The following is a 15,803-nucleotide window of genomic DNA, read 5'->3' as shown; positions in this document are numbered from 1 at the left end:
AAAGTTGAATGTGCAGTTAAACAGAGAAATTGAAACTGGAGACATATGTTTGGTAGATATGCCCACAGAAGTAGCATTTTAAGCTGTAGACCAGCAAGAGGTATGCAATGTAGAACAGAAGATGAGAGTCAGAGAAAAAGTCAGAGATTGGCATTTTGGCTCTGTATGGGGTTGTACTTATAATTGGATGGCAGTGAAGGAGAAGAGAAACCTGTGAAAAACAATGATGAGAGAGGTAGGACAAGAATTAGGGCCGACTGATTTCTTGGGTAGAGACAGCTTCAATTAAGGAGATAGTTTCCAATTCTGAGAAAACCAGATTCAAGTCCAAGTGGAGAAAACCAATCAGGATGAAAATTTAAGAAGTCGCTGAATATCATGAGTAGAGATCATTGTTAACCTTTCAGAGTAGTTTCATTTACGCGATGGGGCTAGATTAAAACGAGTGTGTGGATTACTGAACAGTTGTTCTACAAGTATGCCAGCTGGTGAAAAGGAAGAAAGTTCCGATAGACAGCTTGAGAGTTTGAGCCGAGTTTAACTTTGTGTGTGTGCCTGGCACCATGGGAGAGGCTCACAGATTGAGGGGGAGGGATGTCAATAGGAAGCTCTCTAAAATATAAAGGATGAAGAAATCATGAAGTGACCTCTGAGATTACAGTGTGGGAGGGAAAGTCTAAGGACAAGTAGAAGAGTAAACCTTGGTAGGTAACGAACTTCTACTTAGATAAGAGGGAAGAAAGGAAATATACAGAGTTTTGAGAGAACTTGTAAATTTAATGCTGGGTTGTCAGAAAGTGATATAAGGCATAACATTTGTAATGTTTAAACCACGTTTCAAAATTGTGTATTATTGAATAAACAATATATATTTTGACCCGTCTCCTAGCAATTAAGTGGGTAAATAAGTAAAGCATTGAGATAGAAATGAGTTCTTATCCTGTATATTAAGATCATTTTGGAAACATGCTGTGACTTAAGTGATGCCACAACACTACTTTTGTCTCCTCTGCTTGGGCATATGGGTTAGTTTTTGTTGTTTGTTTGTTTGTTTAGTATTTGTAAGCTGCTGCTATTTTCCTAGTAATGAAAGAAACATTTCAAAAATGACCAAATTTTTAGCTCTTTAACATATTAGTGTTTAAATAATTGTTAAGCTCACTCATGCTGTCTTCCAATAGCAATAACAAAAGTAGTTGTGAAAGATTCCTCATCAGCTGAGTACTACCGATGTATTAATTCCATGTCAGGAGTACCGACCCGGGCGTATTACTGTTTGCTGCTTTGCTGCACAAAACGCTGCAGACTTTCACAGGGTTTCAGGTAGTGTAAAGAACTTCAGGAACTTAAAGAACTCCTGATAATCCTCAACAGGGCAGTCAGTGCCCTTGGTATAATTATCATATGTAGGCAAAATCTGCCGAGTTTACCGTGTTGTGGTATAATATAAAATTTGGAAGAAGAGGAAGTACTGAGAAGTACCAAGTGCCAACTATGTGCTAGGTGCTGTGCAGAGTACTTTACATTTCCTCCTCTCAGAATCATAATCCTAAGAGTTTTCTAGAAGAAACCGGCCCAGAGTTGTAAAGCTAATTAATAAATGTTAGCACCAGATCCTACGTGATTGATTTTGGCATCTGTGTTCATGGTATGAAGATTCATGCACACCGTTCCATGGAATAATACAATTCTTCCTTTTCCTGTGAGAAGTGGATCAAAAGGCTCTTTACCCCCTAATATTTGATATGATCCCATTCTTCTCAAAACGTTGTACCCATTTAGACAGGTTTACTCACTATGGTTGTCCTATTTGTTATATTACCTTCTTCTGAGTTCTTTCTTCGTTCCTCTCCTACACCTTCTTTTCCTCCAACAAATATTTATTGTGCGTCTACTATATGCAAGATTCGACATTAGGTGACGGAGACAGACCAGTGAGAGATATGGTCTTCCACCCTTAGGGAAGATCAGTTGTCATTTGGAAGGAAGATAGTGAACAAATGAATGCACGGTTGATATTTTAATTACAGCTAGTCAGTTATTTAATGATGCTTATATTTAAAGAAAGTTTTTAAAGAAAGCTTCATTGAAATGATTTGTCGTTGCCCCCAAGTCCTACTATAATTAAAGTGGGAAGAACTCGAAGAACTCATGGATGCTTTGTATCATAATAATATACTTTTGTGTAATTGCAGTGAGGAACCTCTTAAAACATTTATGTGAGGAGCACAGACTAAGGATTCTTTCAGGGTTTCCATACTGTTGTTAAAAATGGAGTTATTTCCCTTCGTGGGTACATTACTTGATTTAATATAACTGAATCCTCCATGAAGTGAAGTGTGCTTTATAATGAAAGTCTGTTGCAGTAGAGGCACAATTCCTTACTGTGGAAGTTTCCATTTGCTTCAGTAGAATTTCTTTCATACATTTCAGGGACTGGGGTGAACCTGAGAAATATGCTAGCTGACCTAATGCCTCTTTGTTAACTTTTGATTCCAAGTTTTAATTAAGGCACAGTGGGGAAACTCTTTAAATACAGGGGTGCTCCAAGAATAATTAATGGCTTTACAATTCTTGTAGCACTAGCAAATCCTGTGTTTATATTTGTACCTTTGCTTTGATATGGTCAAATATATATTTAATGTATGTGAATACATATTCATACATAACAGTATATATATAGATTAGACATATTTTTATGTATGTGAAACGGTGCAGACATATATAGAGAGGCCCTCGTAAAAATCTCTAAATACATTCAAATAAATACAACAGGCAGTTGCATAGTGTTATAGAGAAAGAGCCTGACTTTCAAGTCTAGACATTAGGGTTTGAGTTATTATTTTTATTTTATTTATTTATTTGACACAGGGAGGGAGGCAGGGTGGGGGGACAGAGAGAGAGAGAGAGAGAGAGAGAAAGCATAAGCAGGGGGAGCAGCAGGCAGAGGGAGAAGCAGTCTCCCCGACCCATGCAGGGCTGACCCATGCAGGGCTGATGCAGAGTGGGGCTGATGGGATGCAGGGTTTCATCCCAGGACCCTGGGATCATGACCTGAGCCGAAGGGAGACGCTTAACTGACTGAGCCACCCAGGTGCCCCTAGACATTAGGGTTTTTAAACTCAGATATGTTCCATTTTTTTGTTTTTTGTATTGTTCCATCAAAAGGAGAGAATTGGTCATTGTGATTTCCAAGGTCCTCTTTAGCTCTAACATCCTCTGACTTGATGACTGTAATGGAATTTGTAGCCTAATTCAATACTAAGTGTTTTGCCTTTTAGTTCAAAAGCAAAGAGTAACATTGCTAATGAACCAATCCTTTTATGCACTACTTGGTGTCCTACAAAGTTGGTCATTGTATAATGCGACTGTAGATTTATTCTTTTTAAAGCTTTTCTGTGTTGGGAACCACTTTCATTCTAGGGAGCAACTTAGATATTTCTAGAAGACATCTAAGTCATTTGAATCTGAACTTGAACTTTGTGGGGAGCTTGATTTTTCTCCTTAACATACTGTTTTTAGAAAAGCAATTTTTCTTTCTCTGACTTTCGCAGTTCCTTGCACATAGCAGGAACTCAATAAATATTTATTGGATTGAATTTGACCTGCTTAGAAGTCATAGTCCTAGCGTAGGGTTATTCATTTTTGGCAGAAGCTGTCATAAATCACAGAGTTTAATACTAATCCAACTGATGAACTGTACATTCAGCAGCATATCATAGGTCAGCATGGTATGTTACACTTTCCCAAATGCAAATTTAGAAAACTGTGTGGCCCACAGGGGCCTTGATGAACAGAATCTATCCTATTTTGAATCTACTTGTGCCACTTACCCTCAGGCTCCCTGTGCCCTCACCTCTTAGAGTGATTGCATGGACTCCTGGCTTTCTGCTCTTCTCTCTGGGTATGCCTCTCAAGCCTTTGCATACCCTTTTGCCTGGAATATTCCTTTTGCAAATCTAGGTATGCCTTTCTTGATACTCTCAGGACAAGATATGAGTGAGCTGCTGCTTTATCCTCCTCCAGCACTTTGTACTTCCCTCCGTTGCAGCACTTAAAGTCTCCTATAATTCTTTTTTAAGCCATCCGTCTTTTCCACTGGAAAACTCCTTGAGGACAGGTCTGTGATTTATTTCATTCTGCCTTCCCCAGGGTCTGAAACAATGCCTGACACGTCGACGTTTGTAGAATTAACAAATGGGCTCCAATGTTCACGGAAATTTGCAAATGGGGTCAAAATAAAAATGTAAATGAGGCTAGCCAGGGATCATTAATTATATGCCTAATTCTAATTAAATTGTGATAAAGTTAGAAAGAAGATCAGCTTGAGATTCAGAAGATGCAGGCTCTTGTGTTGGATTAATGATTTTTTAATAGCCCCTTAATCTTTGTAGTTCTTAGTTTCTTTATCTGAAAATGAATGGATTGGACAGGATCTTTCCAAAGATTCCTTAGAGCAAGAATTACATTGCTCCTAAGTTAATTATAGAGAACTAGGTCTCTTCTGCAAGACTCCTTGAGGCAGGAAGTATGTTCTAGTCGTCTATAATTTCCTGGCAGTAAGCTCAGTACCTGGTATATAGCAGTTATGCAAACAATTGTACTGCATAAAGCAATACATTTCCAGATAGAATTACAATTGAAATAGAGCAAATGAGAAAAAGGTCAGGTAGAGAATAGTAAATTAAAAATCCGTAGCACTTAAAATAATCTGTTAAAGAACATTTACTTGAAACGTCTGAAGAAAATACCTGAGAGAAAATTTTTATCAGTTAAGTGTTCACCAGTAGACAAAATTAATATGAAACTGCCTATTCTCTTAGCTACAGGATAATAATTTATCAATCTGTGACAGGCTGTACCAAGTTCTGGGTTGCTGAGATTAGACTGCGCCTGCTGTAGCATGTGGCTGGCAGTATTTTTGAAATTTGTGGTACTGTCTTGTAGTTTTAAGAATTGAAAAACTATATACTATATATCTTGTTTCAACCAAGATTTGTTAAATCATTGACGTACTTGGGACTTCATCAGTCTTTACGGCACAATGAGCTTGTCTGGTTGTATCAAAGTCACACAAATAAAAAGAGGGTAAAAAGCTTTGTTAACCCCTTTAACTATACTTTTCTCATGATTTGACATTATTTCCTAAATTATATGCATTCTACCTAAGAGATTTTGAGGATCGAAATAATATTCTTATATTTAATCTTTGCTTGTGCCTTTGGGTTATTGATTTGAATACTAGTATATTAAATCATGAAAATAAGGAAGTAATATAATCATACTATTTATGTGTGTGTGTGTGTGTATATATATATATATGTATAATATGTACATACATGAAGTATTTTAGAGACTCAATCAGCCCAGCCATCTATACATCCATTTATTACACCAGTACTATATGCTAGGTACTCTGTTTTAGGTATTGTATAAAACAACAAGGAGGAAGAGTTAAAGTGAGAAGTGGTTGTCTTAAATTAAGGGCTGATGCTTGATAGTTTGAGCCAGATTTTTCTCCCTACCAAAAAAAAAAAAAAAAAAAAAAGGTTATTTCTTAAAGCAAGTGTGATAATAAGTGTGAATACTTTTTTTTCATTTGTTTCCTGGATTTATTGTGTTTGTGGTTCTTGAAATTATTACTGTTCAACTTTTTTCTGTTTGACTCAAGCACTTCTGTGAGTACCAGGAGTGAATCCATGTTTTGTAGAACCTGAATTTGGAGGGGTCCTTTTAAAGAAAAATAATACAAAATTGGGTATGAAATTGAGTATGAAAGTGAATTTTTTCTATTGACAAAAGAGACCAAGTTGTAAAATTTTAAAACATTGATAAACCCACAAACATCAGAGAAGTAATCTTGACTCTATACACTTTATACTTCGATTCTCTTCCATTGCCCAAGTATATTTCCAGTCCTGGGTGCCATTGGAGACAGTTAAATGACCGTATCTGAATTGGGTATTCCTCTCCATGCTGTGTGCTGTCCATAGGTGCTTGGAGTATGTCTGAATCCATTGTGGTATTGCTTTGGCTGACAACAGTTGTAACTAGTTCCAGAACTGACTGGGCATCTCACATACCTCCTACAAAGCCACACTAAGTGGATTTCCAACTCAAATCCCCATCACCCCAACTCAAAAAATGTGCCACCTAGCAGGAGGTTAAGTCATACAAGAAAAAGACACCTCAACCAATTGTGTTTAAAGTATCTTGCTCTTAGAAGTGTTACAAAGAATGTGTGATGAAGGCTTTGGAAGAGGGCTAGCTATTGGAGGGACCCTCACGCTTATGGTTCACTGGCTTCTCAGTGAAGCTGCCTCTATGTGTGAGAGTGTACTCCTTTACACTGTGTATGCCCTTGTGCAATAGCCAATGATTTCATTTAAAAATTGTTTCATTGGTGGTTCCTTACACCCTGGTTTGAGGGGTAGGAATAAGATGGGTTAACTTACTTTTAAGTTATTTTCAGTTCTGCAGGCAGCCCTGAATGCCCCAGTGGTTGGGTGGCACCTGATGGAGTGACTGAACCATTATGTAACACATGTTTAGAGGCATGGGATATAATATGGGGAGGTGGAAAAGACTCGTTCTGACCTGACACTCATTTACTACTTAATAACTCAGTTAGTAAAATTGTACCTCTTTGTTTTATTCTTCTCAGGGTTTCAGGAACAATATACCAAAACATTAATTTAGATCTATGAAAGAGCTTTAGTGTGGGGAGTTCGGTGTACTAAAATAATATCTAAATGTGAGACATTAGTTGCCAGCAGAAGGGGCCCATTTCCTAATTTTTATTTTAAAAAAAGAGATTATTGGTGGTGTACAATGATTAGCACACTGGAGTTCTATGAAGCCACGAACAATGGGATATTGTAGAAGAGAGAATGAAAACTTTAGAGGTGGAAAGTAAAGATGTGACTTAGAAAAAAATGAATGGAAGGAGAAAATTGGATTTAATTGTATCAAGAAGGATCCAGATATTCACCAGTTCTTTGTAGATTGGAGATAATAGTTTTAAGATCAAAATGTATATTATGGAAAATGAAGAACCAGTACAGTTTGGTAAATTTCTTAACTTTTCTATGAAAGATATTATTGTGGTTCATATGAAAATATTTTGTTTCTCTTTTTTTAGGTCAGACTGTGTCAAAATCCCAAGCTTCAGTTGAAAAATAGCCCACCATATATACTTGATATCTTACCTGATACATATCAGCATTTACGACTTATACTGAGTAAATATGATGACAACCAGAAACTTGCCCAACTCAGTGAGAATGAGTATTTTAAAATCTACATCGATAGTCTAATGAAAAAGTCAAAGCGGGCAATAAGACTCTTTAAAGAAGGCAAGGAGAGGATGTATGAAGAGCAGTCACAGGACAGGTAAGAGTGTTTCAGCTTTTATTGTTTTTAATGGTAAGGTTATATTTATGTGGCTTTTTGTTCACAGCATAAATATCCCCAAGTATTTGTTTCAGAAGAAATATTGCATTTCTATATTTACTTTTCACATTATTCAAGCCTTGTAGTTTTATTTAAATTTCTTTGTGATAAGAGCTACTTCATGACGCACTGTTGTTGTTTTTTTTTTTTTTAAGACTTTAGTTCTTAGAGCAGTTCTGGGTTTATAGAGAAATTACTCCAAAGTACAGAGTTCCCATTCCACGCCCCCACGCCCCCACCCCCCCACCAACATGCATTTCTTCTGTTATTAATATCTTGCCTAGTGTGGTACATTGATAAACCAATATTGATATAGTATTATGAACTGAAGCTTAAAGTTTATATTAGGATTCACTCTTTGTGTTGCACAGCTCTGTGGTTTTTAACAAATATATAATGTTGGGTATTTACCATTACAGCATCATATAGAATAATTTCACTGCCCCAAAAATGCCCTGTGCGCTGCTTATTCATTGCCTCTCTACTTCCCCACCGCCTCCCCTGCCCCACACTTTCTGAATCCCTGACAACCCCTGGTCTTTTTACTCTCTTTATATTTTTGTCTTTTTTAGAGTGTCATACAGTTGAAATCAAATAATATGTAACTTTTTCAGACTGGCTTCTATCACTTAACTATGTGTTTAAAGTTCCCCCTTGTCTTTTTGTAGCTTGATAGTTCATTCTTTTTTTTATCACTGAATAATACTCCATTGCATTGATGTACCACCATTTGTTTATCTGTTCATCTGTTGAAGGATATCTTGGTTGCTTCTGATTTTTGGCAGTTATGTATAAAGCTGCTATAAATATTTGTACACAGGTTTCTATGTGCACATAAGCTTTCAGTTCATTTGAATAAGTACCTAGGAGCAGGATTTCTGAGTCTAATGGTAATAAGCCTATATTAGCTTTGTAAGAAACTCCCATACTCTCTTCCAAAGTGGCTGTATCGTTTCTGCATTCCTACCAGCAACAAATGAGAATTCCTGTTCCTTCCCATCCACCAGTATTTGATATTGGAGGGAGTGTCTTTAAGACACAGTCTTGATTGGATATGTGCATATGATGGATGTGGGTGGGAGATGACTCTTGATTCTCAGGGTTTGACTGCTGAGTGAGAAACTGAACAGGAGTGGCAAAGACATCAACTGAATCCTCACTTTACAGCCAGGATTCCAGATTTAGAGACTCCCCTTTAAAGTTTGTTGTTTGGCTATTTCAATGTTACATTTCATGATCTATCTTAAATTAAGATATTAAATTAAGTGAAAGAAATTAGTTTTCCATTTCTTGGATATTTTAAATATATCTAGAATATTGACAGATGTCAACAGTATATTTACATTCCCAAATTTGAAAACAAATATTAGTTAAAATATATGATATTTTAATATAGGTAACCTGAATTTTAGTTTAAGACCCTTAATCTCTCTGGATTTTAGTTTCCTGACGTATAAGGAAAACCTCCAAGGAACCTCTAATGTTTCTTTCGGGTCAAAAAAACTAGCCTCATGTAGTCTGATAAAGCATAGGGTTGTATAATAGCAAAGTCACTTATCTAAGTGTGTAGACTCAAAACTTGTCTGTAAATAATGGCCACAAAATACCCAGAATGAATAAAGCCATCAAAATCAGAGAAAAACTCTCTGCCAAAATGTAAAATGGCATAAATGTTTACTTATTTATAATTTTTTCTCTAAATTAGTGATGAACTCTAATGTAATCATGAATGTCTACCCAATTATAACTGTGGGCTCATCGCTTAATATACTTGGATCACAGTGTACACATCTTGAGGGTGGTGAAATCTTGCAGTTGCCTTTTAGTTTTAACCCACTAAGAGTCTCTTCAGGACTGCTAAGAAGAATGTGAATCACCACACAGTATCAGAGTAGAGAAATATGATATTGTTTCAAGAATGTTATCAGAAGTAAAGTAGAGAAATATTATATTCTTTCAGAAATGACCAAGGTTATGGGGAAGCCAGCTGTTTATGTTTAAAACTATGTTTTTACTTTGTAGGTCTACCAGTGATCTAGTAAAATAAAGTTATTTTATAACTGTATTTATACTTCCTGCTCGAATTTAGTAGCCCTGAAATTCTTCATGAATCAGCAAAGGAATCCATTTAATTTCACTTATTAAGATATCAGGTCAATGAGAAGGCTTATAGTTTCTCAGTCTAGGAATTTGCATTGGATGTAGTCATATATGAGGTGGTAAACCTGTACCCCACTTTTATGACTTCTTTGGAAACTGAAACATTTTCTAACCCAGTAGATGTCTTGTAATTACCATTCCATTTATAAATTTTGATATTTCTGGCTTTTTTGGGGGGAGTATCATGGGGAAATCTCTATAAATAATGGTTGCTTGTGGTAGATTTCCACAGATGATGATAGGTTGCATAATGCTGATGGATCATGTTGAGGTGACTGTAAATTCTGTGTATTAAGTGTCTAAGTAAATTTTGTCACTCTCCTAAATTCAACCCTAAGGCAAAGCGTATTAGTTTCTATGCTGGTATAGCATATTCCTAAATGAGTTTTATTCTCATCCCTGTTCCATTTTCTGATAGTGTTCTGTGACCAGCTCTTTTTATGCAGAACTTATATTTGATACATGTTTAATCAAAATTCGTAATAATGGACCATTCTTGGTACACCATACCAAGGACATAGATTTTGATTTATGTTTCTTTTGGTGGTAATCTATTTTTACACATCCACTTCTGGGTTTCCTTGGGGTTTTAAATGCAAACTGGGGCTAAAGTCTGCCATTGTACATGGAACTCTGGGACATTTTGCTCTATAGAAAATAAAAGAATCTTCTTAGAATGTTCTTATGGTTCTTAGGCAACAAGGTATTCTATTTGGTAGAATAGGTGACACCCTGATTACTGGGAATATTCTAAATTCTCTGAAAAATCTTTACTTCTGCAAATAACGTCAGCAGGGACATTGGCATTATTAAGCTAAAAACTGAAGGGGGCAGATATAGGAGAAGTAGTGATTTGGAGCTCACTGACTATACCAGTATTGCCCCAAGTAATTACTCTATTGAAGCAAACTCTGTACGTTGCTGGGTGAGTTCATGAATTAAAAAAGTTTAATGTTCCTGCTATGTCAGAAATAAGGTTCTTTGTGGATTTGTTCTAAACATAAGTGCAAGTGGGAAAATTTCAGATATCAGCTTTGATAAGCTCAGTTTTAATTGATTGCTGAAATGTGAGTAGCCTGATTCTTTTTTTTTTTTACAGCAATTTCACATGATTGTGACAAACACCATAAATAATAAATGAAGCAACATAGCAAACGGCATGCAGTGTATTTTTTGTATAGGTGAGGGGTAGAAATATAAACATTTATTTGCTAGCAAAATAGATATTATGGCTTTTCACTATGTGAAAGCCTCTTTGGGAATGGATGGAATGGTGATTTCTGGGGAGAGGCATGCTACATGCTTTGCTTGACTTTTACAGTAAACCTCTTCTCTAGTATCGCTTCTCCTAAGTTTTTTTTTTTTTCTCTTCTCCTTCCTACAAACAGTTGAACCTCATACCAAGTTAGTGCATCTCCAGCTGAATGTCTAAACCATTCTGAATTAGTGTTATGGGGAAGAGTAGTTCATTGATTTCTGGCACACATAAAGTTTTCGTGTGTATGTGAGGGGTGGAAGTTGGGGATCATGGAGAGAAGGGACAATTTGTAGTTTCAAGCATAGAGGAGAGGTGAAACTTTTATCATCTGGCTTAAATTTTTAATGGCAAAATCAAAAATGAGTATGAAGGTAGTTATAATTAAATGTAGAATTGACAGGAGGGGCCCTTCTTCAGAATGTGGATGCATAGTTTTATCAGTTGGCTGTGTCAGTAGTAAAATTTACTCTTTCATATGAAACATGTGCTGTTCACCTGCTCAGCAAGTACTGGTTTGGGACTCTGTTTTAGAACACCCAGAGGGGATGGCCTAAGGATTCTCAGATTTTCCATATTTCAGAGCTGCTTCAGTGAGCCAGAGTGCAACAACCAGTTTTCCCCTCCCACACACTGGTTTATAACCACTGAAACAAAACCAAAAGTTAACTGAGGTGGAAAAATAGCTCTGCATTTGATGACCTCTCAGTGAAGAAAAGAAAGGCTTTTAAAAAATTCATGCCAGAGAGTAATACATAGATGTTGTCTTCTTCTTAATGTCATTTCAAAGCCCCTGCACCATTCCTTATGCACATGAATTGTAGAAAATCATAGTGTGCAATAGCTTCTATAAAATAGGCTTTCCAAGAAGATTTTTTTTTTTTTTAAAGTATTTCAACATAGAAAAACTAGTCCTGGAAGATGCTAGCCTTTGTTTAAAATCCTTCAGAAGTATCAGGCAAAACTCTTTTTCTCCACTGACCATTTTAACAAAGAAAAATGTATTAGCTGCTACATTAATAAAGTGCTTTTCCTTATACAGGACTATAAATCACTATGCTCCCTGTTTATACCTGTGCTGTAATTTATGAGATAGTGTATCAAGGACAGTCTGGGACTGATATTTTAAAGATACATGGTTAAGTTAAAAGTTGATTAAAAAAATATCAGCAACAACAATAACAGGAACAATAAAACACAAAGCGGCAAACAAACCTACTTGACTTTCTTCAGACCACTGTATGCTGACATTGCTTTGGCCAAATCATAATGTATCAATTTAAATGTTTAAATTTGTATAAATGCAATTGATTGCGTCCATCATGGAAGTAGTCATGAAATTCCTCCTGGATTTTCAGTTTAACCATATAAAGAGATCTACCTGTATGCATAATTTGGGCTTTATGGAATAGTTTCATGATGATTACTAGAATTTATAGGTTAATGGCCTCGTTTAAAATGCCACATTAAATTCAGCATTTTCTCCCAGGCAGCTCTGTATGTTGCAAGAAAATGAGGAAAGAGTGCTATTGAACAGTCTGATGCCATCTCTTCTCCAAGTGTTCTTTGTAGCCTTGGTTGGTTTCCTGACTCCAATCTTTGTCTTTTCAGTCTTTACATTATTTTCTGGATGGCCACCATATTTTTTGGCTCAATCATATCAACATCATAAAACAAAGATGTAGTTTGTTTCAAACCAAAGGCTACTGTTGCTGTGTCAGTCTACTAAGTAATCTTTCAAATCCAGTAGTAGTTTCTAGTAAAAACACTGTTTTTGTTATTACAGCAATCATTTTCAGGAGAATTAGTCGTAGGGAAGTTATGTCTTTCTTGTATAAATAATTTGTACAGTATTGAATGTATTTCATATGTTTTATGAAATATCTGTTTAATGATAGATGAGAGAGAATGATTTATTCTCTTTTAAAAAAATAATCTAACATTAAAAAAATTAGCCTAGTTTTTCTATTTCTCTCTCTCATTTTTTTTGTTGTTGTTTATTAATGTTGCAAATTGTAGTGCTTTTGCATTTCATGAGGACAATGGGCAAGCTGCAAGTAGAAAAATATGATTTCTAAATCAAAATAGGTTACTAATCTTTTTTGAACGCAAGTGCTTTATAAACATTCAGTTGCTATTTAACTTTTCAACTTTTGCTTTCTGAGCATGTTTTTCTTATCCATGGAGAATAGAGGAACTAAAGGATTAGTTTTTGATATTTTAAAATATGTAACTTGGATTGACAGGACAAATAGTAGTCAACCCTTTTGAATAGCAGTGTCTGCCAGGTAGGAAATGGAATTTTCTTTAGAAAGCTTGGACATCTTCCTTTGATTGAGTTATCATAAACGAATAGAAAGTTTAGTCTTGATAAGAGAATGCTTCCATTCATATTTTTTAAGCGTCTGAGAGATGTGAGTATACTTTTCTAAAGTTTGGAAATGAAGGGGTTATTTCTTAACACACTGTGAAAGGAGAGACCACAAGAAAGTTATTTAGACAAATGTTTTCAAAGTTAAACAAAGGGAGTCTGTTAGAGTGGGCAGGTGAGAGCTTGAAGAATCTTTGACTGTTAAGAACTTTATGACCAACTACATCTAATCTGCTTTTGCTAAGTAGATACAAAGTAATTTTCTTATTGATTTTCATGTAAGTGAAAAGTGAAAGGGGTTTTGCCAACAATTTCTCCTTTGGAGTACATTTTTAAAATCCAAAGAAGTTACTAAGATATAATTTAAAGTTAAACCTGCTGTTTTTTAAAAATTTTAAATGAAATGTTTACATTTAATTCATTTTATTTATTTTATTTACTTTTTTCCTCCCCAGCCCTGTTAATATCAAGCAGCCTCTAACTTCTGATTTATTAGCTTTTAAAAGCTTTATTGCAATTTATTTAAATTCCTTTCAAGTCAAATTATATATTATACACATATGATATTTTGATTTTAAAATTGGAGAATTTTTTTCTCCCCCTAGTTTAGAGCTTATTAAATGTTTACAAATTCCTGAGAACAATAAGCATCATATTCTAAGACAGTAAGCTAGCTCACAAGACTCAAGTGAACTTAGCTTTATGGTTGAATACCTTTTATGTTTTTCAGTCTTAAGGCAGCTTATTAAAATTGATGATTTCCTTTCAGTAAATATCTGGTGACATTCAAATTTGATAATTAAAATCCAAAAGCACTCAAGAAAGAATGCCTGTTTTTAGTTTCATAATAACCATACTCTCAACAAAGAAGGTTGATGAATGATGTCTTTGAAGGAGCAGATTTGTTATTTAGTTAAAGACAGCTCCTTTGGCAGTTTCTTAAAAAACTAAATTGAAGTCTGTTTATAAAACAGACAAGCTGCAGTAATAATCGTATATCCTAAGGAATGCTTGGAAATTTAGCTCAAGAAGCACCTTTTTCTCCCCCCAGTGATTTAACAAAGTGGAGTTTCCCGGAATCCAAACAGATTATCATCCAGCACTAATTGGTTAGGTCATAAAATAGTACTCATGTCTGACTGTTTTTGAAATAAAGGGCTTCAGAAATATTCAGTTTTCTAAATCCATTTTTAATATTAATCTTTAGTCTCTTTAAGTGCACTGTTAGAACATTGAGTTCTTGTTTGAGTTTGCATTTATATATCAATTGTTTACAGATGCGCAGGATACACATATGTGAGGGTATTACAGAAAGTACTCATTTATAGATTCAGGTGATAGAGATTGAGGCTGCTCGGTTTGGTAGGACCATAGAAGAAAAGATAATTTAGGTTTATTATTGAACTGTATTACTTTGAACATCTGATCATATGATTATGTAATTGTATGTAATCAAACATGTGCGTGTATTGGTTTCCTAGGATTGCCCTAAGAAAATGTTATGAGCTGAGTGGCTATAACAACAGTTTATGTTGTTTAAGTTGATTCTCTCACACTAATGGAGCCTGCAGTCTGAAATCAAGGTGTCAGCAAGGCTGTGTTCCTTCCGACTCTAGGGCAGGTGCTTCCAGGACCCTTTCAGTTTCAGTAACTCCAAGCTTTCCTTGGCTTCTAGCAGCATAACTTTAATCTCTGCCTCTGTCATCACAGGGTGTTCTTGTCCCTCTGCATGTATCCCCATTTCCCCCTTTTTACAAGAAAGAATACCAGTCACATTGGATCCGGGCCTTGCCTAATGACCCTATCTTAACTTTATTACATCTACAAATATCCTGTTTCCAAATATGGTCACATTTAAGGTAGGGTTGAGGTTAAGATTTCAATGGTCTTTTTTGTTTGTTTGTTTTAGAGAAAGAGAGAGAGCGAGTTCAGGGGGTGCAAGTGTGGAGAAGGGAGAGAGAGAATCTGAAGTAGACTCTACACCGAGATCAAACTCATTAATTTCTTGGTTAATTTTATGCTTATATTAAAAACATGGTATGATCTACACTTTCATCAATATATATATATCAACATAAATGAATTTATAAGTACCTTGTTACAACAAATGTTCTTACTGATTTCAATGTTATGTCTCTTTAGAAATTATTAATACTATAGATTTGTATGATTAAAGGTTATAATGTTAATAGCCCTGATTATCACTTGATTGAGATACCCTGTTTTACTCTTTTATTTTGTGATAAAAACTCTGAAGGATTAATTAAAATAGTTGATTATGACTTACATCATTATTGTTAAATCTGTTCAGAAAGTTTTCTGTATTGTAAAAAAAAAAAAAAAAAGTGCGAGGTGGGCTCCACATTGGTGGCACATAGAAGGCTATATCTTACATCCACTTGTTCCTTTAATATTAAGATGTAAAGTATTGTAAGTATGGATTTCAAATTAAAATTTTAGGGACTCAATTCAAAGATCTTTGAACAAGAGTAAATAATTGTTTCTAAAGTGGCATGTTGAATAGCTTAAACCAGGGGGTGGCAAACTATATAGAGTTAGATAGTA

The 15,803-nt window shown here is 35.3% G+C and overlaps 1 protein-coding gene across 14 annotated transcripts in view; it reads left to right on the top strand.

Annotated features, from left to right (window-relative positions):
- CBLB (Cbl proto-oncogene B) overlaps window positions 1–15,803 on the top strand; it is a 407,079-nt gene that overhangs the window by 200,603 nt on the left and 190,673 nt on the right. For all 14 annotated transcript variants that reach the window (XR_005383232.1, XM_038582709.1, XM_038582710.1 and 11 more), the window contains one exon: window positions 7,142–7,392. Coding sequence is in view for 13 of the 14 variants with exons in the window: in XM_038582709.1 (XP_038438637.1) it covers window positions 7,142–7,392 (251 nt within the window). In the remaining variant the exon portion in view is untranslated. The remainder of the gene's footprint in view (window positions 1–7,141; window positions 7,393–15,803) is intronic.

The sequence above is a fragment of the Canis lupus genome, chromosome 33 (genome assembly GCF_011100685.1).
Source record: "Canis lupus familiaris isolate Mischka breed German Shepherd chromosome 33, alternate assembly UU_Cfam_GSD_1.0, whole genome shotgun sequence".
Taxonomy (NCBI): domain Eukaryota; kingdom Metazoa; phylum Chordata; class Mammalia; order Carnivora; family Canidae; genus Canis; species Canis lupus.
Note: the sequence above shows the minus strand (reverse complement) of the source record. Positions and strands in the feature narration are given on the sequence as shown.